The following is a 24,472-nucleotide window of genomic DNA, read 5'->3' on the forward strand; positions in this document are numbered from 1 at the left end:
ATTCTGGAGATATCCTATATAGGAACTCAGCTGCGGCTCACACAATGTGTTCTAGTAAAAATGAAGCAAGTACAGAGATTAGACAGCTGAAATATTTTTAGCATAGCTATTTAAAGAGAAGCTCTGAAAACCTCAGCTTCATTTATATCAATTCTTTCACCTTCTCCTTGGAGCAAGAGCTCAAAGCCCTTCATTATGCATTTTGCTTGTTTTTTTTACTTGTATATTTGTTTTTCATGCAACTTAAAAAATACTAAGGGTTGTTTTGTAAGATAAAGTGGGGGTATGGATTTATTCGCTCTTTTATAAAATGGCAAATGTACACACAGGCAACTTTTTCACATCAAATTATTGAGACGTCCAGCTTGTTGGCATAAGCTGAATTTACAAAACAGAAAGGCAAGCACTTCCCACTTGTATTTAGATACCTGCTCAGAACATACATTCCAGAATGTGCCAGTTGGCCTTTTTTAATACTTTTCATAAGCACAGGTGAAAATTGTATTAGAAAAAGGCTTCTGTGAAAGTATTTCCTCAGGATCCTTGTATCATTACAAAATGCAGCCCTGGAGTCTATTTCATATCATAACTGAAACTCAAGATATACATGAATAAAGGATTGGGAATTTAAATGTAGTGAGTGGTGATTTATTAGTTTATCAGGATCAGAGCAAAGAGACAAAAGATAAAAGGACAGAAATCATGAGAATGAAAATGAAATAACTTGCTTTAAATACGTATAAGTTATCTTACATTTCCTTCCATATAAAATCAGTTTATCCTGCTAAGTGGTTAACAGAACAAAAGTGTCACTTCACACTTGACTTTATGACAAGAAAAGGACAAGTTTTTATAAAGCAGTATGTATACGGATGGTATCAGCAACGGGCATTTTAACAGGTTACATTTTTACAAAATTCCTGATACATCCTGGGGGTGTCTGGTAGTCTTGTTCTTCTCTGGAGATAGGCATTAAATTAGCATGAGTGGTGTGTTGCCAAGGACAAAGGCCAGTGCCAAGGCAGGAATCATCTGCCTGGTGATATGGGAGCCACTGAGAGGGCTTTATCCTCAAACACACCACCCCCAGGGCCAATGCCCAAACACAACCCACCGAATGCTTATGAAAGAGTTAAGGGCCTTTGAGAGGCTGCCCTGAGGACCTGCTCTTGTGTACATTCTAAGAACCCCCAACAGGATCTTACCCTCCCCGCCCGGTCACTATTTTTTTTCCCCAGGGCCAATTTTGAATAAAAATATTTTTCTGAATATATAACCAGACTTTTCTTCTGGACTAGGTTCCAGATTTGACCCCTGATTTTCAGAAATGTGCATTTGGTATCTATCTTTTCAGACTTACATATATCTCAGAAATAAAATTTGGGGAAATGCAAACCACAGTTTAAGAGAATAATATGAATAGTCACGCCTACTTGAATAGGGAACCTGCTTAAAAAGTCTAATATCATAGGCTCTTTTCCTGCACTGAGCAGTGCAGTTAATACCTCATTTTCACAAACAGCAAACTCATGGGAACATTAAAAAATGATCATGTCCTTTAGACTGTAAGCCCATTGGGCAGGTACTGTGTCTGAATTTTTGTGTGGCACCTCTCACATTGTTAGAGCTCAATAAACGTTCAATAGTAATGGTCTTGTGACTGTCAAAATACAAAAAGCTTCTACAAGGCATTACTCTATTTTTATACCTATTTTAGTAAGCCTTTTGCTTCAGAATCATTTAATAAGGGGCAGAGGTGATGGAACCCAGGTCTCCTGTAGGCAGATCCTTTACCGTCTAAGCCACCAGGAAAGCCCAAGATGATTGCATTTCTAGTTAAAAGAGGTATATAATTGAGAAAGAAGGCCTGAGGCCGGTCTTCTGCAGTTTCTGGTACTGCTCCTAGTTCTGACGGGGTATTTAGAGTGGCCTCACCTATACCTGAGTGAGCAATCCAACCACAGCTTCCTCCCAAAGCATATGGTGTCTGGTTTCCGGAATGCTGAAGTTTCAAAAGACCCTCAGTCGCACTTGAGAAGGGTTCCCTTCGAAGTACACAGTTGAGAAGGGGCTGCACTGAGCTTCCTGGTGATGTTCCCACCAGCACACAAGACCTCCTTAGAACGGCCTGGAGAGCTCAACTGAGCATCCTGCTAGCATCTGGTGACCCAGTGACCTTATTGCTACTGAACTGACTCATGGCCAGGATCACAGGTACAAGTTACGGGTCCCAGAAATTCCTCCAGAATTCAGTGATGTGAGTTTGAGCACCTCATCATTTTTCCTAAACTTCATTCTAATCATTTTTTACCTTAAGAGATTATGATTTTTAAAGAATGAATGGTTGGGATGGAAAATGAGGCAATAAAGGCAAAAAAAGGGGGGGGGGGCTTAATTTTAATAGCTCTTGTTTTCTTACAGAGACAGCCTGGAAAGAATTTGAATAAAAATCCCAATCTTAGTTCCAGAAAAGAGAACTGAGTTTTGTGTGTCCGTGTAAATGTAGGCAAAAACCAATGTGAACGTGGGGACAACAGCCAGGCTATTTGGCTGATACGGTAGCTAATTGAGAACTGTGTTACTGTTTCTTAGGGTTTTCTGAACACCATAGTCTTGGGTTAAGAACACTGAACCTGGAAACAGACTGAAAGCTTCAAATCCCAATTCCACCCAAAACCAGCAGTGTGACCTTGTGTTAGGTATGTAACTACCTCTGGCTCCTTGCCTGAAAAGCAAGGTAATAATGGAGCCCGCCTCATAGGATTGTTATACAGGTTCAATGGCTTGATCTCTTGTCAGGTGCTTAGGACAGTGCCAAGCACATGGAGTTCTTCCACAGACAGACACAAAACCCAGCTGAAACGCTTGTTCATGAGCTGGCACCCTACTTGGTTGAAAACCCAGGCACATTGTTTTTCGATTCCCTTGCTGATCTTTTGACAATGCCAAGACTGTGTCTCCACCAAAGGATAAGAAGCTTGTAAAGACAATAAACCCAAACTCTAGTTTTAAAACTAAATGAAGATGTTTAGAGATGAATTAACATCAGAAGCTAATGATTAAAATGAGATTTGTAATTAGTATGCCAATTACTCGTGTTCTTTCTAAACCTTTAGTCTCAGATGTTTCTTAAAGGTTTCCATAAAGAAAAAAACTTCAAGAATTTGCCTCCCAGTCGAGTTGACTCTGGACAACCAAGTTACCCACAGATAAGCCTCCAGACCCTTTTGTGAGACAGTACATGGCACCTGAATAGATGGGGGGCGAGGGAGTCAACCCAGTGGGAAGGGTCATGGGTTGCCTCTGGCTGCGGCCTGCTTGCTGAATGGCACGGCAGGCTCCCAGCCACACCCACTGTGAATATGTCCCACAGCTGCTTCCAGTTTCTCTGATGTTTAGGTAACTATACACAACATACAGAGCTACAGATCACGTATCTTCTGAGAAACACAAGGCATTTCTCGAAACTTTCACTGGGGATCTTCTAACAGCAGCATTAATGACTGCAACAAAGAGGCCCACAGCTTTTGATGTGCTAGGCACTGCTCTACACCCTCTGCAGAGATTACTTCATGTAAGTAATCCTTGCAGCAACTCCATGAGGAAGGTACTATTACTTAACAGAAGAGGAAACAAAGGTTAAGTAACCAAGGTCACTGAACTAATCAGTGACAGACCGAGAGCTGAACCAGTCTGCTTCCAGAGCTCACGTTCTTAACCATATTAACTACATCTTTTCAGTGATATTTTAGAAGAAAAAAATTCTTCCACTGATAGAAATTGCTAATGAGTAGATCTAAGCAGCCTGTAATAAAGTTCATATGGGTTTCCAAAATATCTTAAAGGAAAACCCAAGCGAACTTTTTGGCCAACTCAATACTTTTCAAATTAGACTTGAAACTTTTAATTTTACATGGAAAGGGACTTGGGTTATGAATAAGTCCCCAGTGGGATTCTTTGGTGCCAAATGTGTCCTGGTTTTACTGTATTTTACTTCAGCTCTTGATTTATCTGATTTCTGAAGGCAGCAGGCTTGGCAGATTCCTAAATGGTCTGAAACGAGGGCCCTCATAACTACTAGCCATGTCTTCTGTTGACTTGTACTGACCTAGAAGCTTTTCAAAGATTTTTTTCTTAAGTCGCAGGTTCTTGGGAGTTCACTAGATCTTCCAGTAAAAGCAGATTTTTATAAACTCAGTGGGATCATGAATCCATAAAGCTTCTAAATCAGGAGTGGTAGTTTTTGCAAGCTAGGGGTGCCAGTCAAGCCTATGGAGAGTGCTTCTATGAAGAGTGTGTCAAATGTCCTCTCACAATGAGAATTCATTTCATAAACAATTATTTGCCAAGCAGAAAACAAATCACACAATGGTAATTCAGCATTCTCATTGTCTGCACTGTCTTGTTGCAGTGTGATTTCTAGGTCTTTCTTCCTGAGGCCAAATGCTCTGAATAGGTAGATCTTACAGCCCAGCTAGGAGCTACGAGTATGTCAGACACATGATTCTCAGGCTACCCCTGTTCTGCTGGTTGGGAGAAACATCCTTCTGACACCTACAGGATCCAGTCCACAGCCTCAGGCTACCTTTACAAATCCGTTGGTGAGGGATGAGCCCAAAGATTTCTGCAAGGCCTGGTGTATGGCTGAAACCACCACTGCCGCTGCCATTTGCTCTGCACTCCACACTGCCTTTCCCAGGACTTCTGCTAGAGTTGGGCTTCCCTGGTGGCTCAGTCAGTAAAGAATACGCCTGCAGTGCAGGAGACCTGGGTTTAATCCTGGGTCAGGAAGATCCCCTAGAGAAGGGAATGGCAACTCACTCCAGTATTCTTGCCTGGGAAATCCATGGACAGAGGAACCTGGTGGGCTACAGTCCATGGGTTCACAATGACTCCGACATGACTTGGTGACTAGACCACCACCACCACGTGCTAGGGTCCCAGGTGCATGTCTGCCAGTTCAGCCTAGCTAGCAGGTACAGTGTGGGGCTGGTCTTAACTGTTACAGATTGAAGCACCTGTTCACCCCAAGCTCTGTCCATCCTAAGCCTCCTGACTGCTGACCCCGTGCATGACTAGGCCTTGGCCGAGGCTTCCTGCCTAGTTCTCTGGTTGTCTCCTGAGACCTCACCATGTCCAGGACTTGGCCTCACTCCTACCAGCCTCCTGGCTGGTGACACTCAGTGTTCCTGCATCAGGGCCTGGTGTGGGGCAGACCAGGGGACACAGCATGCAGAGGAAGCCAGCCTGAGCAGGCAAAGCACACAGGCAGTGAGTAGATGCTACACCCTGAACAATCTAATCAAGGGACCAGTAAGAGCTGGGGGAGGCCCTAGGTGCCCTCTAACTGCTGCACGCTCCAGCATTTAAAGGCTTCGTCAGTCTTTTCAAATCTATTCAGCCCACAAAACCCAGGGCTCAGGTGTCACTGCCTTCTACCCCCAGCAGGTTGTCTGCCTCGTCCATGCCATGTACAAAGCCCTACTCTATGCTGTAGGACACTGGAGCTTAATTCACTGTTTGCAAGAGGAGAGGGACAGCACAGTGGGGAAGAATATGGGCTCTGGGGCCACATGGGATTCTGAATTCCTCCTCTGCCACTTAGTAATGTTGTGACCTTAGGCAAGTAACAACTAGCCTGAGTTCCACTTGCTTATCTTTAAGTGAGGCTTTTAAAAAAAAAAAAAAAAAACTTGCCGAGACAATGCTTTGTGTTCAGTACACAGTTTCTTCCTCTGAAGCACACAGGGAGACCACATTTATCAGCTTCTTTTGCAGCTGGGTCCGTGCCAGGCCTGACTTTTGAAAACATCCCACATGATCTTTGCACAAGCATAAATAAAACTTTAGTAGTTTCTCCTCCAGCAGAGCACACAACTTGCCTTTGCACAAGTAGGTGAGTAGACCACTTAGTGTGGCTTGCCTTGCATGAAGCAAGGTAATGAGAGCCCAGACTACAAGGGAGCTGTTAAAAAAAAAAAAAAGTGGCAGATTTTTGGACTTCCGTAGAAGTCAAAGTCTATGGTTAAGACTCTATGCTTCCAATGCAGGGAGCACAGGTTTGATCCCTGATCGGGGAACTAAGACCCCACATGCTGCATGGCCAAAAGAAAAAAAGTGGTGGGTTTGAGAATTACTCTGGAGTGGGAACTAACTGCTGCTGCTGCTGCTGCTGCTGCTGCTGCTGCTAAGTCGCTTCAGTCGTGTCCGACTCTGTGCGACCCCATAGACGGCAGCCCACCAGGCTCCCCCGTCCCTGGGATTCTCCAGGCAAGAACGCTGGAGTGGGTTGCCATTTCCTTCTCCAATGCATGAAAGTGAGAAGTGAAAGTGAAGTTGCTCAGTCGTGCCCAACTCTTAGCGACCCCATGGACTGCAGCCCACCAGGCTCCTCTGTCCCTGGGATTTTCCAGGCAAGAGTACTGGAGTGGGGTGCCATTGCCTTCTCCGAGGAACTAACTAGACCTAGTAATGGGCTACAGATTGAGGATGAAGGAGTGGGAAGTGTGAAGAATTACTTCAAGTGTTTAACCTGAGCTGCTAGATGCCACGAAGGACTATTTACAGAGATGGGGGAAGTGGAAGAAAAGTGGTGGGCAGGATCAGGAGTCCTGTCTTAGACATAAATCTGAGATGTCAGAGACTCAAGAATTAAATACAGGAATCAAAACAGTCTGAGCTAAAGATAGAAATTTGAAAGCCATCACCTTATAGTGCGTATTAAAAGATATGGAAATAAAGACCCAAAAACCAAGGCCTGAGAAATAGAGTAATTCAGAGGTCTGCAAGGAGGGCAAATACTAGTTCTCTTTCCTTGTGTCCTCCAAGGAAAGGACAGGAGCATGACTGGATACTGCATCAACCTATTTAAGCTGTAATTCTAATTAAGGAGCACATCAGATTGGAAAGATTGAGCCCAATGTATTAACCTATAAATGCCATTACCATTTTTAAACTCTGTAAATTCCAGTGTGTCTTTTTGCCAGCAGAATTATTATACCATGGATATCATTAACCGTATATGCTGAGAGCTTCCAGATAAACCTCATTATTAGGCCTGCTTGACCAGAGCAAGACAAAGATAATGAATCTAAAAGATGAGTTCATCTGGGGTTTTTTTATTTATGCATTCATGCCAAGTTCCTTCAGTAATGTCCAACTCTGCAACCCAATGGACTGTAGCCCTCCAGGCTCCTCTGTCCATGGGATTCTCCAAGCAAAGAATACTGGAGTGGTTTGCCATGCCCTCCTCCAGGGGATATTCCCAATCCAGAGATCAAACCAGCATCTCCTATACCTCCTGCACTGGCAAGCAGGTTCCTTACCACTAGCACCACCTGGGAAGCCCGGTTTTTTTATTTATAGTAGGAAAAAAAAGTAATTTTCTTCCTTGTTTCTAACATCAGTTGGTTTAATAGGTTACCTTATAAAACTATGCTTTGTATGATGCTTCCGTCAATAATTTCACTTCCAGCTCCATGAAGTGAGTGTTCACTGAACACCTACTCTAGGCCAGAGGCCTGGCTGAGTAGCAGAAGGGAGGAGTGGAATGACAGGCCCTGTTTTCCAGGAGCTGAACTTTGTTAAAAACCAGTTTCCCTGGGTCTGTGTAGGATAAGATAGTGGACTTCCGAAACCTTAAATTAAGACAGACATCTTAAAGATAACAGCTCTCAATTCTCTTTTAGTAACTGTGGTGCTCAGAGACTGTGAAACAGCAGTAGAAAATGGCAGTGCCACTTGCTGGGTACGTGACCTTGAACAAATCATTTAATCCTGCTCGCTCAGTTTCCTCATCTGTATGACTGGATGGCGCACCTACCAGATAGTTAATTTTGAGATTTAAATAATGCAGAAACATCTTCTAAAGAACTGTCAAGCAAAGAGGTCGACATATCTAATAACTATTTCCTTCTCTAACACACAGGGCAGAGGTATTTTTTTTTTAGATGCCCAACAATGACAGCCAACTCTCCAGTAAACAGCATATTCTCAGTACCTGAGCTAGACCTCCAGCATGTATCAGGGTTATATCAGGCATCCAGAAGCATCCAGGAACCACCAAGCCATAAAGTGCAATCACAAAGTAAGGGACGGAATAGAACAGATACGCCAGCATCTGCACAGAACAGAGAAATAATGCCATCAGTAAATGGCAGTTAGCCTAATGAAAAGCACACACACACACACACAAAATTAACACTTTCAGCTGAGAAAATGTTAACTCCTGTTTCCTACATGGTATCACATTTTCCTATTCTTAAAATTAGTTTTAGAAAAACCTTAGGCTTCACAACCACCTGACCTGGATTTTAGGATAAGCAGCAGGATCCTTTAGGTACGGCTCCTGAAATTGCGTATATAATCGGCAGAGCTCAGCTGGGCAATCCAAGGCAATCTAAGAACAAAAATGAGTTCATTATAAGAGACAGTCACATCTGGTCCTTAGGTTTGCTGATAAGGCTAAATGTGCCAAGTTTAGTCACAAGCTGCTTTCTACATAACAAAAGCTACTTCAGAAGCTCATCAGTAAAAGGGAGAGAAAATAAATACAGATTAAAGAGATCAAGTAGAGGATAACAGTGGAGAAGGAAATGGAAACTAATTCTCTGTACCTGGGGATCTTTCTCGTGTTCAGTTTAAACATCTAGGTTTGGCTAACCAAAGCACAACTTGCTTTAAATGATCAGCTTCCCTTTTCCCGGGAATAAATAGCCAAGTAGTCCCTGCAGGAAGAATAGTACATTTCTATACCAGATTCATCTTAACTATGCTGAGTCCTCTCTAACTCACCTCCCTGAGGCACCACTCCTGGTGTCCTTAGCCATAAGTATTGTCCCACCTAAGTAACACATGTGAACACGTCAGTGGCGGAGTTGATTAAAATGGATCCCAACCTTAAAGCCCCATCTTCCAAGGGTACACACTTTACCCATGTTTTTCTCGTGTGCACAGGGGCATGGAGATGGCTGTGCAAGAAAACAGTTGCAGCTCATTTTTATTGTTGCTGTTTTTTCTTCTTTTGACTTGAGGAATTACAGCAACCAACCAGATATGGTATCAGTGCTCTGGTCTGAGCAAAGCCTCTGCCCTGCTTTCTCCTTTACATCCTTTCCCCAGGCCACTCCTACCAGCTGACTGTTCCAGGAAGTTTTTGACGATCCACAGAGGGAGACAGCGCTGAGGACTACTCACCCTGACCTACCAGTCATACAGGCCCCTTACAGCCCAAGGACCCCAAAACAATGAATCAGCTGCATCAGCTTACATTTACCATTCTGCCCCCCAACTGCTGTGCAGTGCCATCAGGCTTAAACAGTAATTGTCATTGCAGCTGAGTATAATTAACCATATAATTCTGGCTGCTCCAATTTATTGCTACTGAGGATAAACCATGAAACTGGGATACTCTGAAGGACCCTTGATTAATAAAATTAGAGCAGTCACTTACTGAGTACTTTTTAGGTATAAGGCCCTCTGCAAGTGTCTGATGTGTCTTATCATTTAATCTTCAAACAATACTCTTAGGTAGGTACTCTTATTTTATAGAGGAAGAAACTGAGGATCAGAGAGGTTAAGTGATGTTTCCAAGACCACACAGGTAGGAAACAGCCAGGAGTCTGACAGTTTACTCTGATACCCTGTCTTCAATCCCATCTCCCTGCTCCTGAGAACACATGGATGCTCTGTGCCAGCTTGATTAGAGTCTTAAGTCACCACCTTAACAAAGAGATTTCAATCAGAAACATCAAACAAATGAAAAGAATGAGAGGAATGGCTAATTTTTCAGGAGCCTTAAAGATTAATTGGTGGAGAGCTTGATCTGAGGACCTCAAGAAGATGGCATGAAACAGCCCAGAAGGGACCACCCTTTGGGAGGAGAGGTTTGGGGTGAGGGTAGAAGGGTAGCAGGAAGCAGGTCCAGGCCTCTAGGCGCTAATTTGTTGATTAGTTGCTCAGTCGTGTCTGACAGTTTTGCAACCCCATGGACTGTAGCCCTTCAGGCTCCTCTGTCCATGGGATTTCCCAGGCAAGAATACTGGACTAGGTTGTCATTTTCTTCTCCACTAGGCTCTAATAGGAAGTATGTTTTGTTAGTGCCGTGGAAAATCTGATTAAAAAGTTTTTTTATGTTATTGTGGTCCCTTATGCTTACCAAGCCTCTAAACACGCAAAATCCAGTCGCCAGAAGGAGACATAAAACCAACATTAAATCAAAAGGTCTTCTCAGCAGGTCTTTTGCTTGGACCTCTTGAATGACCTAAAATAGAGTTGGTAACTGATGAGGTGCCAAAGAATAATCTGAGATCTACTGAAACAAAGATACCGTGATAAGAGAATTTCCAAGACTCAAAACCACTAAAAAGGTAATTTAGGAAAATAATTCCTCTCCCCAATAATTCCTCAGTTCCTCATCAGTGAAATGAGGAGATTGGGCCTAGTGATCTTGAAGGGCCCTTCTGGCTCTATGAGGCCATATTTTTTTAAATAGCATTTTTATGATCTTAAGTGTAAAATATACTCATCTTTAAACCAGTAACCCGACATACTACTATTAACACTTCCAGTCACAAATACATAGTTTTATGTGTGTGTGTGTATATATATATATAATACTACATGTGTAAGTATAATACATAATCTACATTTATTTTTTCACAAAGTTAGGACTTAATGTATAAACAACTTTGCATTTGTTTTTTTGCCCCTCACAACCTATCAGTGCTTAACCACATTGTTAAAAGTTCTTCTAAAACTTACTAACATATGGTAGTGCCATTGTTGGATGTTTAGGCATTTTCACTGTTTATACTTAATGCAATGATGAGCAACTTTGTACATAAATCTTTGACAGAATCTCTGATGATTTTCTTAGGATACAGCCCTCAAAGCCTCAAAGTAAAATTACTAAGGTTAAAAAGTTAAATTTGCTAATGTTGATAACATTGCCAAGTGGCTTTGCAGAGTGACTCTGAATTTGTATTCGTATCAGCACTGTATGACTGCCTATTTCTCCCTGGCCATCACTGTGTTTTAATATTTAAAAAAAAAAATTAATAGTCTAGTCTGTGTGTCTTACAACATGAACAGTACAGATATGCTAGCCTGGAGCCATCAGAGTCAGTGAAGCAAGGAGGAAGGCTATGGTTTGTTGTTGTTTAGTCACTAAGTCGTGCCTGACTCTTTGTGACCCCGTGGACTTGTAGCCCACCAGGCTCCTCTGTCCACGGGATTCTCCAGGCAAGAATACTGGAGTGGGTTGCCATTTCCTCCTCCAGGGAATTTTCCTGGCCCAAGAATCAAACCTACATCTCCTGCATTGTAGGCAGAGTCTTTGCCACTGAGCCACTGGGGAAGCCCTTAAGGATATGGTTACTGTCTGCTTGATTTTAACAACCACCTCATTCCTCAAAAGGGTATAGGGGGCACCAGTTACCAATGTGCCAAGCTGAGTTTACATAGCATGTGTCCAAACATTCACAAATGAAGTGTTTGTAAATTAAAATGTATTTTAGTGAATTCTATTGTTAAGTCTTTTTATAAAATGAAGAATCATGTTTTGATTATCTCTAGTAACTCATATTTTCATGTATCAATTTTTGCTTAAGGATCTAATACCTATGAAAGGAAGAGGAACTTAGAAAGATGTCACTAGCTTAGAACTGAAGACCTTAACAGAGTACCTGCCGGGCCAGTATTGTTTCACCTTGACCACCTTGGCTGTGACTGGAAGGGAGGTATCTCAGAAGATGTCCTGCAGCCAGTCTCCATGTGCCTGGATCTCCTGGTAATCAGACTCTCTGACTGTGTGCTACCTGGAACAGCAGTGTCTCTCCAGCCTCCCTCTGGGGCAGTAGTGCATAGATTGCTCTGAAAGAGGTGCCCAGGTGCTCAAACTCCAGGCCATTAGCACCCCCCAGATAAACCTCACACGCTGGGCAATAATGCGAAATCTAATGGGAAGAGCCAGTGTAACCTGTGACACCCGAAGTTCCAAAAAGCATGGCCCAGCCAATCAAAGCAGATCTAGTCACACAGAAGCAGACCATTCTGGCTGCCATAGTAAGGTGTGAACCACTGCTGCAGAATCAACACAGTCTCGCGGACCGACTGCACCAAAGGCTACAGTCCCTGGAGGCCTGGTCCAGTCCAATAGCTGGTGGATACAAGTGACCTCTGAGTTTGAGAACAGGTTTACATTTAAATTAATAAAATCACCTTTGAGGGATAAGTATAATTTTCTGATGGCTGATTATAGATTCTGAAACCAGCCCAGACAGGAAGACAAGTATATGGTATGCTTAAGAAAAAGGCAGGGCAAATACGTGTTCCATACTTCCCTATTTAAAAGAAAGAAAAAGAAAAAGTCAAAAGTTTACCAAAAGTATATCCACATACAAGTAACATGTAGGCTCCCTCCCCATCTCAAGTCATCGAAAATCCTGATATGGACCAGACAGTATTTTAAATGAGACCAGAAGCATAGGTTAATTTAAAACTATTAGGTATTTATTAATAGGTATGCCTTATTTATAGTACTTTAAAAGTAGACTTAATACAATATACTGATTTCTGGCACACATAAATAACTTCTATATATCAGCTTTCAAGAATCTTAATTTTCAAGTATATTTATCATGTGCCCACTGTGTGTTGAGTTATATATAATACAAAGAGATGTAAGAAATATTTTCATACTGAATGTAGTGACAAACCCAATATTTACCCTACTAGATCTTTCTAGAAGTCATGAATCACTGATATTAGTCTAGTTGTTGAGTATACACTTTTGAAAATTGCTCAACAGCATTTCTTAAAAGGAAAGTTGGAAGGGAAAAGAAGTAACTGCAAAACAGCTCTCTGGTAAACTTGGAATTTCTTGGTTCTATCACAACCAAAATAGCTTCCCTATTTAAAAATTATTCCCATTGTTTCAGAAAAGGAAAGTGAATTTTAAGATAAAGTTTCTTACCTACAATGTTTCCCGGCACAAAAACAACAATGCTCATAATAATAGATCCGACCCAATATAGGCCAATGGTTCTATAACTTTCCCTGTAATGAAAAAAAGCCTGACTTAGCACACTTGTTTTAGAATACTATTAGTATAAGATGCTCCACAATTGATCTCTGTTGTAACCAGTAAAGTACGTGAATCAAAAATATACTGAATCAAGAGTAATAAATCCAGTACAAGGAACCCTGGTGATTGATCAAATTTCATTTCCCTATGTGATGAGCTATAGAATCCTCTTTATGTCCTTTTGCATAGGAAATTATGATTGCTACACCAATCTTCTGTTCAACCACACTATGGTCATCACTTTTGAAGGAGGCCTGCATTTCACTATTATTTATGAAACTCACAGCATGAAAGGGAAAAGAAGGTTCAAAGAAGAAAATTGGATCCATTTTTAAAATCATTTTAAGTATGAGTAGTAGGATGCTAATAAATGGACTTTCCCAGGTATCACAGAATTTCAGTCAAAGTCCCAAAGATAAATACAATAAGTGACACATAACCCATGTTCGGAAGGAGCTGCTAGACACATACCTCTAATCTTAGCAGGTGATGTTGGCAAAAAGTTTCTGCAACCGATAACTGACAACCCAAGATGGTTAAATCGCATCGCGGACTCAATAGACATGAGTTTGAGCAAACTCCGGGAGATGGTGAAGGCCAAGGAAGCCTGGAGTGCTGCCGTCTGTGGCGTCACAGAGTCGGACATGACTTAGCGACCGAATAACAAGTGACAGCCCACTTCCATAAGGGACTCAGAGAAATTAAAAAAGGGATTCTGTATTGGGAAAGAGAAGTGAAGAATACTGTGTGCTTTCTGCCCTGCCCTACCCCCCAAGCCCAATGTATCAGATCCCAGGAGGCCCATTCACGGTGACTGGGACTGTCAACAGGGGTAAAATCAGAATCTTCTTCCCCAACAGGACCACAGAAATGCTGGCCCACTCCTGGCAGGAGGCAGAGCCTGAGCATTCTCGGAAACACCTGCTGTGTTCCCTGGAGCTTGGGAACATTCATGAAGAGATGGGCGAGAGCCTAGAAAAGTCCAGAAATTAGCTGGAACTGTCTTGGAGTGGACAACTGGGTGCTGGGGAGGAGCACAGGACAGTTGTTCAAGCTGAATTTCAACCTTGTGAGGAGCAAGGATGTGAGACTTTAACCTGGAGCCAGAGGGAGGCCTGGGAAGGTAGGTGGACTTGAGACATCTTTAAAGGACTCCACCCCAAGGGTATACCTTCTGGGTTATAGGGGTTCCGGCAGAAAGAAGCTGTGGGTGTACCCCATGGGCAGAAGAGTCGCACAATTTCAGTCCACAAGAGCATCGCTCACGTCAGGGATCAGGGTAGTGCAGAGGCACCTATGGTGTGTGTGTGTGTGTTAAGTCACTTCAGTCGTGTCCGACTCTTTGCAACCCTATGGACTGTACCCCGCCAGGCTCCTCTGTCCATGAGATTTCCCAGGCAAGAATACTGGAGTGGGTTGCCATGCCCTCCTCTAGGGGATCTTCCCAACCCAGGGATCGAACCCATGTCTCTTATGTCTCCTGCATTGGCAGGTGGGTTCTTTACCACTAGTGCCACCTGGGAAGCCCGGTTCCTATGGCAGGGGTCTCCCAAGACCCCACACATGCACCGCACAAGGCAGAGCCAGCATACCACCTGGCTCCCAATACCCAGAAAATAGCACCGGTCATGTAAGACTGTGCTCCTCTTCCTTAATTCCACGTACACACACACGCTCCCAGAGGAGTGAGCTGAGAAGTAATAAAAGGACTGACCGTGTACCGCAGCCTCAGTGCAGACCGCTCAGTCTCAGGGTTAAACCTGAGCTGGAGGGAAAGAGAGAGATCTGAACGGAAAGGGGTCTGAAGTTTTGAATTACAATGGGCTTTTGTTTCTGGAAACGAAAACATTAAGGGGTCTGTGGAGCTGTCCACCATGGCAAAAAAAGTGTTAGTTACTCAGTCATATCCGACTCCTTGCAACCCCACGGACTGTAGCCTACCAGGCTCCTCTGTCCATGGAATTTCCCAGGCAAGAATACTGGAGTGGGAAGCTATTCCCTCCTCCAGGGGATCTTCCTGACCCAGGGATCGAACATGGGTGTCCTGCATTGCAGGTAAATCCTTTACCATTTGAGCAACCAGGGAAGCCAGAGGGGCAGTCCAAAGGCGTATGTTCAAAAGGGAGTAAGTGATACAAAGAAAAACAGCCGTGTCTCACTTGGGTCCACAGAGCCTGTACTCATGTCCATGTGCCCCTCTCTATGTATCTGCCTCTGTACATCCCTGTTCCTTACACACTCGCCTGTCAGTTGCTAAGGTGACCCAGGCACACCCACCAGGTTAGCTGACTTACTCCCAGGCTATGGCTGCCACCATCACCAGATACATCAGATAATGAGCAGAGCCATCCCAGTAGCAGATCATATGTCCATAGGCCGTGTTCAGATACGGTTCACCCTGAGGAAAGCATAAGAAGTCCACTGTAAATAAAACTCAAACATTTCAAAGCAAAATACCAGACCAGTATTGCATGTAAACTAAAACAGCAGAACATACATGTTCGTCTGCTGAAGTGAAACTATTCAGAATCCGAGACAATTACAAAATTGGTAGGAACATGAAAATATACATGTTTTATATACATATATATGTATACAAATATACAGGACAGGGAAGCCTGGCAGGCTATAGTCCACCGGATCACAAAGAGTTGGACATGACTTAGTGACTGAACACAACCATGAAAATATACAAGTACCCTGGAGCCGCCGAAACTAGGGCCTGCCACAGCAGGTGGAATGAGTCTGTGCCTGTCTACATAGGTGTATTGTTGTTGTTCAGTCACTAAGTCATGTCTGACTCTTTGTGACCCCATGGACTGTAGCCTACCAGGCTCCTCTGTCCATGGGATTCTCCAGGCAAGGATATTGGAGTGGGTAGCCATCCCCCTCTCTAGATGTTCCTGACCCAGCGATCGAACCCACATCTCCTGCACTGACAGGTGGATTCTCTACTGCCAGCTAGGAAGCCCACACAGGTGCATACAGTGATGCAAAACAAATGGTATCACAAGCAATCCTGCCCTTGTGGCGAGCTCACCGAGGCCAAGTCCAGTCTGTGACTAAAGGTGGCCAGGGGAGACCCTGCTGACCAGTCACTTGGCTGACCTTCAAAATTCATGCTGACCCAGAGGCATGCTGGACTGTGTGTAAGGAAGGCAGGGCTTTCCCCCGCCACTATCCCCTATGCAGGCATGGACGGGCTTCACACCCTGCCCCTCATTCAACCTTCTGAGCAGCACCACGGGATAGATACAAGTGACCCCATTTTTAGATGAGCAAACAGAGGTTCCAAGAGGTTACCTGACCAGCCTAAGGTCACATGGCTAATTCCTAGAAGAAACTGTACTACCAAAAAGAGCTGTGGGCTTCCCAGGTGCCTCATGGGTAAAGAATCCACCTGCCAATGCAGGAGATACAGGTTAGATCCCTGGGTCAGGAAGATTCCCTGAGAAGGGAATGGAAATCCACTTTAGTAGTCTTGCCTAGAGAATTTCATGGACAGAGGAACCTGGTGGGCTACAGTCCATGGGAGTCACAAAAGTGTTGGATATGACTGGGCAACTAAACAACAGAAAGAAGAAGAAATATACTTCCAAGAAATTTTTCGTTTTATAAACACAGGTTATACAATTAGCCATTAATACATTTCCTTGTCCCAGGTGCTTTACGTTTGCAGGCCACTACTAGAAAGTCACTGTCGAACCTGCCTGGGTGTTTCGTGTCATTCTGGCTCCTCCCCACTCTCCTGTCTTCCCTTCTCCCACATCTGTGCTCTCCTGCCTTGTTTCAGATGTCTTCCTAAGATGCCTTAAGACCTTTCCACAACAAGGAAGAGTGCAGATCAACCAGCCCGTCAATCAGCCAACCAAGCAGGGGGGTTTCTGTGCTTCCCTGGGGCAAGGACTGCCTGTCATCTTGCCTCACGCAAATCATGTGATCATCACGGGGCAGGGGGTGGGGCAGGGGGAGGGAGGAAACAACATACAAGTCAGACTTTAATACTCAGCCCAGCCCACATCTTTTCTCTCTGACGTGCTTTGATTGAATAATACCATCCAAGGCCATGTTGTTGTTGTTGTTTTTTGGGAGGGGGGGGTTGGCCATCCCACGTGGCAAGTGGGATCTTAGTTCCCCTGCCAGGGATGGAACCTGGGCCCCTGGCAGTGAAAGCATGGAGTCTTAGCCACAGGACCGCCAGGGAAGTCCATCCAAGTTCATGGTTTTCATCATGCATGCCTACACATCTGGTTCTCTGAGCCATGCTGGCCTCACCTGTTGGCTTGCTGAGCATCTTCCACTGGATGGGTCCAGGGACTGTTCAAGCCCACCTCACCTCCTTTAACTCATCACCTTCTCCCCTCAACCAAGCCCCACTTGGCTTATGTTCATGGAGACGCCACTCAGCTCGCCCAGGTCAGAACCACAGGGTCGTTGTTCACTCCTCCTTCTCTTACGCAGTCTGCTGGCAGGTCCCATTGATCTGTCTCTATGATGTCAACCCCAAGCAGTACTCCTTCTCATCACAGCCTCATTCGCGCCCTCGGCATCCCTCACTGGACCTTTCCTACGTGGTCGTCCCACCTTTCTCCTCTCCTGCGATTCACCACACCCCTTCTCTTTGTGGTGGCTTCTCTTGCTGTGGAGCACAGGTTCTAGGGTGTGCAGGCTCAGTAGTTCGAGCACAAGGAGTCAGTAGTTATACCCCGCAGGTTCTAGAGCATGGGCTCAGTAGTGGCGCGTGGGCTTTGTTGCCCCATGGCATGTGGAATCTTCCCAGACCAGGGATCAAACCTGCATCCCCTGCATTGGTAGTCAGATTCTTGACCACTGGACTACCTGGGAAGCCCTCTTGTGTTTGTGCCTGCCCCCTCCCAGGCCACTTCAGAGGCTCCTGATCTTCTGGCCAAGGTCTCCAAAGTTCCACCCTCGGCCCTCCTCTCTACCTTCTCCTCTCTTCTCAGACCTTCAGGTGCCAACTGTCCTGAGATGGTCCCTGTATCTCTTCCCCGAGCCCAACACCTGCAAAGCCTTGCCTGCTGGGCCACCTGCCAGGATGTCCCTCACCCGCCTGAAACTCCTCACATCCCCAGATGAACTCAGCATCATCCCTGCCTGGCAATGCAGAGCCCCGTACTGTTTCTCATCTCAAAGCCTCTGCCCACACTGTCTCTTCTCCTTGGAGTCCCTCCACCCCCAAGTCTATCTGGGAAACGTGTGTCATCCACTGCCATTGCCATTTTTAAAAAAGACTAGGGCAGGGCTTCCCTCGTGGCTTAGTAGTAAAAAATAATAATAATAATAATAAGCCACCTGCCAATGCAGGAGACACAGGTTCCATCCCTGGTCCGGGAAGATCCCACATGCCAAGGGACAGCTAAGCCTGTGCACCACAACTACTGAGCCTGTGCTCTAGAGCCCGGGAGCTGCAACAACTGAAGCCCTAGAGCCCATGCTCCACAACAAGAGAAGACCCCACAATGAGATGCCCAGGCACTGCCACAACTAGAGAATAGCCCTGGCTCTCTGCAACTAGAGAAAAGCCTGTGCAGCAAAGAAGACCCAGCACAACCAAAATTAAATTAAAAAAAAATTTTTTTTTTAAGCTAGGGAAGCATCACGGAGGGCCCCCTTAAGTGCTCCCAGAGTCAGGATGGCATCTTAGCCCTTATTTTCCCCATTGCCCCCAGCTCATCCCTGAGACCTACTCATTCCAGCTGCTCAAATTTTCTGAAGTTCATCCCTCCTCTCTACTGTAGTTCATGCTTGGCCTCTATCTGGGTCACCTTCATGCCCTCACTGGCCCTGCAGGACACCTCGTGGCTGGTGTCCTAGCTCACAGCACTGACCCTTCCCCTCAAGCCCATCCTTCTCTGAGCTGATTGCATTGTCCCCTTACTTAACATCTTCCCTCATACAAGGGACAAAACCCAAACTCCCTTGGCTTGCACTCAGAGCTCCCCATTACCTGAAACATGAATGATGACTACACTGCTCCTTATTTCCTGTGTGACCTGGAGTGTGTGACTTAACCTCTCTGGGGCTACATTTATCACAGCATCAAATCAGGAAAGAGGACCAGCTCTGCCAAGTGCCAGGTAGATTGATAATGCTGTGATGAGGGGCAGAGCACATATTCATCATCACAATCAAATGGCTTTATTAACTGACTCCGTGCTTGGCAGTTTACACATTTAAGACTGACTGACTTGGGCTTTCTTAAGGAGTAATGCATTGATAACAACAGATACACAGATACTGAATTCATTTAAAGACCTCTGCTGCTGCTGGTACTAAGTCACTTCAGTCGTGTCCGACTCTTTGCAACCTCATGGACTGTAGCTCACCAGGCTCCTCTGTCCATGGGATTCTCCAGGTAAGAATACTGGAATGGGTTGCCATTTACTCTGCCAGGGGATCTTCCCCACTCAGGCATTGAACCCTCATCTTTTACATCTTCTGCATTGGCAGCTGGGTTTTTTACCACTAGTGCCACCTGAGAAGCTTCAAAGTACCCCATTTATTTTAAACACAAGTAGAGGAGGAAGGTGGTGAGTCAGGTGTGAAGAGAGAGTTGTAAGACCCAACACTGAGGACAGCTGCCTCCCACAATCTAGTCCTAACTTTCCGCTTCACTTTCCACATAACTGAGTGTCCTGCGTCCACGGCAGTCAATGAAATATCACGCGTCGTGCCTTCTTACATGACACGAAAGGATTTCCAGCTACAGCAATGCTGTTGTGTCGCCGACCCTTCGGTACGCGTGGTGGCCAAGCGCCCCCTACCTCTCTCAGGTAGTGCGTCATGAACCCGTCGATGATCCCATCTTGTTCCAGTCCTATGATGAGGTTTACGACGCTGGTAAATCCGAACACAGCGTACACTAGAGCAGAGAAAGCAACAGTTCAGAAAGCCGCAGCTCAGGGGACAATGCCTAAGAGCTTGGCGTCCACCTGTAATGATTTCTTTTTTACTTTTAATTTTATTTATTCGGCTGTGCTAGGTCTTAGCTGAGGCATGTGGGATTCTAGTTCCCCAGCCAGGGATTGAACCCCGGGACCCCTGAAGTGGGAGCTCGGAGCGTTAGCCACTGGACCACTGGGGAAGTCCCCAGTAATGATTTCTTGTCATGTCTTCCAGAAGACTCTATAGATGCTGTCAACACGGACTCACAGAACGTACCTCCCGTGCACACAGCTGGAGCCGCCCGCCAGTGTCATGAACCTGCAACAGGACACCCACTGGGAAGAGCGCATAACAAGGTCCCAGGGGATTCTACTAGGCTGCCCGACTCCCCTCCTCCACTTCCTACACGTGGCTGCCAAGGCCACATCTGCATTCCAGCTGGGCAGCAGGAACGAAACCATTCCCCTGTGGCCCAGGGAGCACAGAGGTGACCATTGACTCAAAAGAGATCATTCACATCAATGGTTACCAGGTGGCCCGACTCATAGTGTATCCAACGTGCTTGCCTAACCCCACACTGGAGATCCTACAGACAAACAGTGACTGATGTGAAAGTAACGGTTGTTTTAGGAAGGAGCGCTAGTGATTTTTAGAAAACTGGATATGAGGTGGAACCATTGAATATTAAAGAGGGAAAGCCACAGCATCTTAGAGAATCTCACTAAGGCTGTGAGAAGTTCCTCAGTGGGCTGAAAACTACCAGCAACAACTACCAGCTGAAAACTACCAGCTAAGGAATAATACTTTTTAAACAGTGAGCGATCAAATTTACCATGTGGCGGTTTGTCAATAAAGCTCTCTGTTCAAATCATAACAAGTCAGCATCAAACTGTGTGATGGGCATGGATGGTAAAAAAATCTGCTGGTGGGACTTCCCTGGTGGTCCAGTGGTTAAGACTCTGTGCTCCCAATGCAGGAGCCATGGGTTCCATTTCTGGTGGAGGAACTAAGATCCCGCATGCTGCATGGCACACCCCAAAAGAAAGAAATTTTTTTAAAAAACTTTAATGGTGAATATAAAAACAGGTGTGAAACAAGAAAATGCCCAGGAAGGTGGGCAAGGTTAACTCACAGAGCAGGGAAGTCGGCCTTGCCCCAAGTCGGCAACCAGGAGTGCAGTGTCTACACTTTCCCTGGAAGAGCGGGAGGCCCACACGTGCCCTGCCTCCCCATGCCTCTGTGTAGGCCTTTGGTCCAGATCTCGCTGACAGTGATGAGCCATTAGGTGATCAGCCATTGCGTGTCTCCCAGAAGAGGAAGCCTTCAGCGACTGATCATTCAGCTGTTCTATCAACAATCGCTGATGCCAACAGCAGGGTCAGGCTCTGGGTCACTGATGACAAGGATAGTCCCTGCCCTCCAGTCGGGGCTGCACTGACTGACATGAGGACAGAGGGCTGAGGGAAAGGAGGGTACTCAGCCCTGAGGAGCCTGGAGAAGCACGAGTGCAGCTGAGCGAGGGCTCCATGGAGCACACAGGAAGGGGAAGGAAGCCGGCAGCAGGAGGCCAGTCTGCAAACGTGGGCAGAGGCCAGACCAGCGGCAGGGGGACTGGAGGCAGAAAGAGGACATGGATTCAGACAGGCCCAGCTCATCGGCTGACTGGCTGTCAGGGCTTAGGTAAGTTTCACTTCTCTAAGCTTCAGAATTTTTTATATGCAAACTGGGAGAAATCTGGGTCATCAATGCTGTCTCATTGGCTGTAACCTTGACCCCGTTTCTAAGCACCTCTGAGCCAGATTCTTCATGTGTGCAGGGAGGATATTGTTGTGAAAGAGAGAAAGTGAAAGTGTTAGTCGCTCAGTGTCTGACTCTTCGTGATCTCATGGACTGTATCTGCCAGGCTCCTCTGTCCATGGAATTCTCCAGGCCAGCATACTGGAGTAGGTAGCCATTCCTTTCTCCAGGGGATCTTCCCGATCCAGGGATCAAACCCAGGTCTCCTGCATTGCAGGCAGATTCTTTACCATATGAGCCACTAGGAAAGCCCTGTTTGTTGTGAGGATTAACTAAAATGATACTGCTAATGTGCTCAGAGTCATACTAGGCACACCACAGGTGCTCAATCAGTGGCGTTTTCATTGAAGATACATGTGTATTTGCCAGCCAGTGGTTCAAGTACTTTACAAACAGTATCTTATGTAATGTTTGTACCAACCCTCAACAGCAAGTACTATTATTTTCCTCATTGTACAAATGTGCATACTGAGGCACCGGACAGCTAAGCTCAAAGCCAAATGGAAGGGGCTGCAAATAGCTGGCTGAAGGCCGAAAGCCACGAAGGAGCTGGTACAAGAGCCGGGGTCAGAGGTCAGAGCATGGCTCCAGGCAGAGGCGAGGAACAGAGGGGTGTCCTGCCTGGGTCCCAGCTGGGACAGGGTGGGGTTCACTGCTAGTCAGAGTCCTTCGCTTAGAGGGAGGCAGGGCTGTGTCTTATGGAAATACTCTTGCACTTTGCATCACCTTACCAGTTGGCTCAGAGTATTCACAGCCACAATGGAAAACAGACAGAGGCTCACATGTTGTGCTCTGAGGTGGACACAAAGGGCCCCCTCCCACGGAGACATACCATAGAACAGTGGGTCCCGAGGGGGTTTTCTTTTGACCAGGACACGAGCCAGCAGGGCCACCAGGAGCAGGACAACAGCAGCAGCCCCTACAATCGTCCAGGAACTGCAATGACCAGAACAGGGAGGTGGTCACTTATCAATATAAACACACGGGTGCATGGAATTTCCTGGCTATTGAATGCATTCTCTCCCAATGCAGCTTCTGCCTACTGCCCAGGCACTGTGGTGTTCATGAAGTCTGTCTATGGAGCTTGGGCCCCTTTGGGCCACCTGTGACTTTCAGGGACCAGGACCAGAGCTACCAGGCCCTCACTCTCTGGTCATCCCACCCACCTGGGCGAATGGCGTGTCTGAGTGCCCTCTACCACTGTCCGTCTGCCATTGTCCACCTGCTCCTCCAAGCCCCGTGCCTGATGTCTGACAAGCCTAACCACTGAATCTGCCTCCTTCCACAGGGCTGGCTGGAAACCTTCACACTGAATTCCAGGGAGCATGCAGGAGTCACAACTACATCACCTTCTAAGGAAGAAGGGCCCCGGGCTGTGTGTATAATCAAAGGGACCAGAGGACCAGGCCAACCCAAGGGGAGAAGAGCTGGGGCTGGGCCCAAGGCCTGAATGAAGCCAGCACCCCCACACCCAGGAAGCCAAGGTGAGCTAGGCTGGGCATAGCCCTGGACTTCCTCCTGGGAAAAGGCATGGCCCAGGGGGACAAGGAATGAACAAAGCCGCTCCTCGACAGGACAGAACAAGGGCACAAGGCTTGCTGCAGTGAGCAGTCGAGGGACCGGGAAGCTGGTACCTACTCTGCCCCTGCCTGTGGGCCTTAGGAAAGTCATGTCATTGCATCATCTGTTTTTTAGTTAATTAAGACACATTGAGGGACTTCCCTGGTGGTTCAGTGGTTGGGACTTTGCTTTCCAATGCAAGGGGTGTTGGTTCAATCCCTGATTGGGGAGCTAAGATTCCCACATGCCTAGAGGCCAAACAATCAAAACATAAAACAGAAGCAATATTGTAACAAATTCAATAAAGTCTTTTAAAATGGTCCACATCAAAAAATCTTTAAAAGAAAACATATTAAGGAAAAATGCATTGCATATCCCTATAAGCCAGTCACTGTGGATGAAATAGAGAGACCCCTGTCTACACAGGAGGACCTATCTCAGTGGGCTAAGCTCTCTAACCCAGAGGTCACATCCAGTCCTAAGAGGTATTTTCTCTCTCATACCTCCACACCGACAGGGCATCCAGTTCTAGACGAAGCACTGCCCAGCCCATTCCCAGGGCCTGCTTACACTAGGGCCTCCTCCGTAATCCTCAAGAGCTGCTCTAGAACCACCCCTTAGCCAAGACCCTTCCACACCATCACAGAGGATGTCTGGATAACCTTTGCTGTATGTCCCCGGGACTTCTGGAATGTACCCTTCACAGCCCAACAACACCTACTAATAGCTGAAGGAAAAACTCATGCTGAAGTTCACTCCACACTCTACAGTTGGAATGGGTGCAGGCAGCAGTCAGAAATCTGCTCCTAATATCAGAGAGGGAGTGACCCATCTGTGTGCAGGTAGACGAACCCCAAGGAGAGTGGCCCCAGGCTGTATCCTGTGCACCTGGCCCCAGGCCCCACTTAAGAGTTGAGGAGTGGTTTCTGGGAATCAGCAGCACCCAGACTTTCAAATGCCACCTCAGACCTACAGATTCAGAATACTTCAGGTGTGGGGTATGGGAATAGGTTAATTTTTTCAAGATGCCTGGGTGAGTATGCACAGAAAGTCTGCCTGGAGACCTCTTTTAAGATTTTCAGGAACTGATGGATGAGTGAGGGAGGGAAGGAAAGGGAGAGAAAG

General features: G+C 45.9%; 1 protein-coding gene across 7 annotated transcripts in view; it reads right to left on the minus strand.

Moving 5' to 3' along the window:
* TM6SF1 (transmembrane 6 superfamily member 1) overlaps positions 1 to 24,472 on the minus strand; it is a 58,636-nt gene that overhangs the window by 27,697 nt on the left and 6,467 nt on the right. For 6 of the 7 annotated variants that reach the window (XM_055556035.1, XM_055556032.1, XM_055556033.1 and 3 more), the window contains exons 2-9: positions 22,620 to 22,723; positions 19,870 to 19,967; positions 15,379 to 15,482; positions 12,974 to 13,056; positions 12,220 to 12,341; positions 10,157 to 10,261; positions 8,306 to 8,398; positions 8,000 to 8,119 (exon numbers count right to left, since the gene is read on the minus strand). In XM_055556035.1, coding sequence (XP_055412010.1) covers positions 8,000 to 8,119; positions 8,306 to 8,398; positions 10,157 to 10,261; positions 12,220 to 12,341; positions 12,974 to 13,056; positions 15,379 to 15,482; positions 19,870 to 19,967; positions 22,620 to 22,723 — 829 coding nt within the window. Of the gene's footprint in view, positions 1 to 26; positions 7,819 to 7,999; positions 8,120 to 8,305; positions 8,399 to 10,156; positions 10,262 to 12,219; positions 12,342 to 12,973; positions 13,057 to 15,378; positions 15,483 to 19,869; positions 19,968 to 22,619; positions 22,724 to 24,472 lie in introns of those variants that run through there. The other variant, XM_055556034.1, reaches the window with a different exon arrangement.

The sequence above is a fragment of the Bubalus kerabau genome, chromosome 19 (assembly GCF_029407905.1).
Source record: "Bubalus kerabau isolate K-KA32 ecotype Philippines breed swamp buffalo chromosome 19, PCC_UOA_SB_1v2, whole genome shotgun sequence".
Taxonomy (NCBI): domain Eukaryota; kingdom Metazoa; phylum Chordata; class Mammalia; order Artiodactyla; family Bovidae; genus Bubalus; species Bubalus kerabau.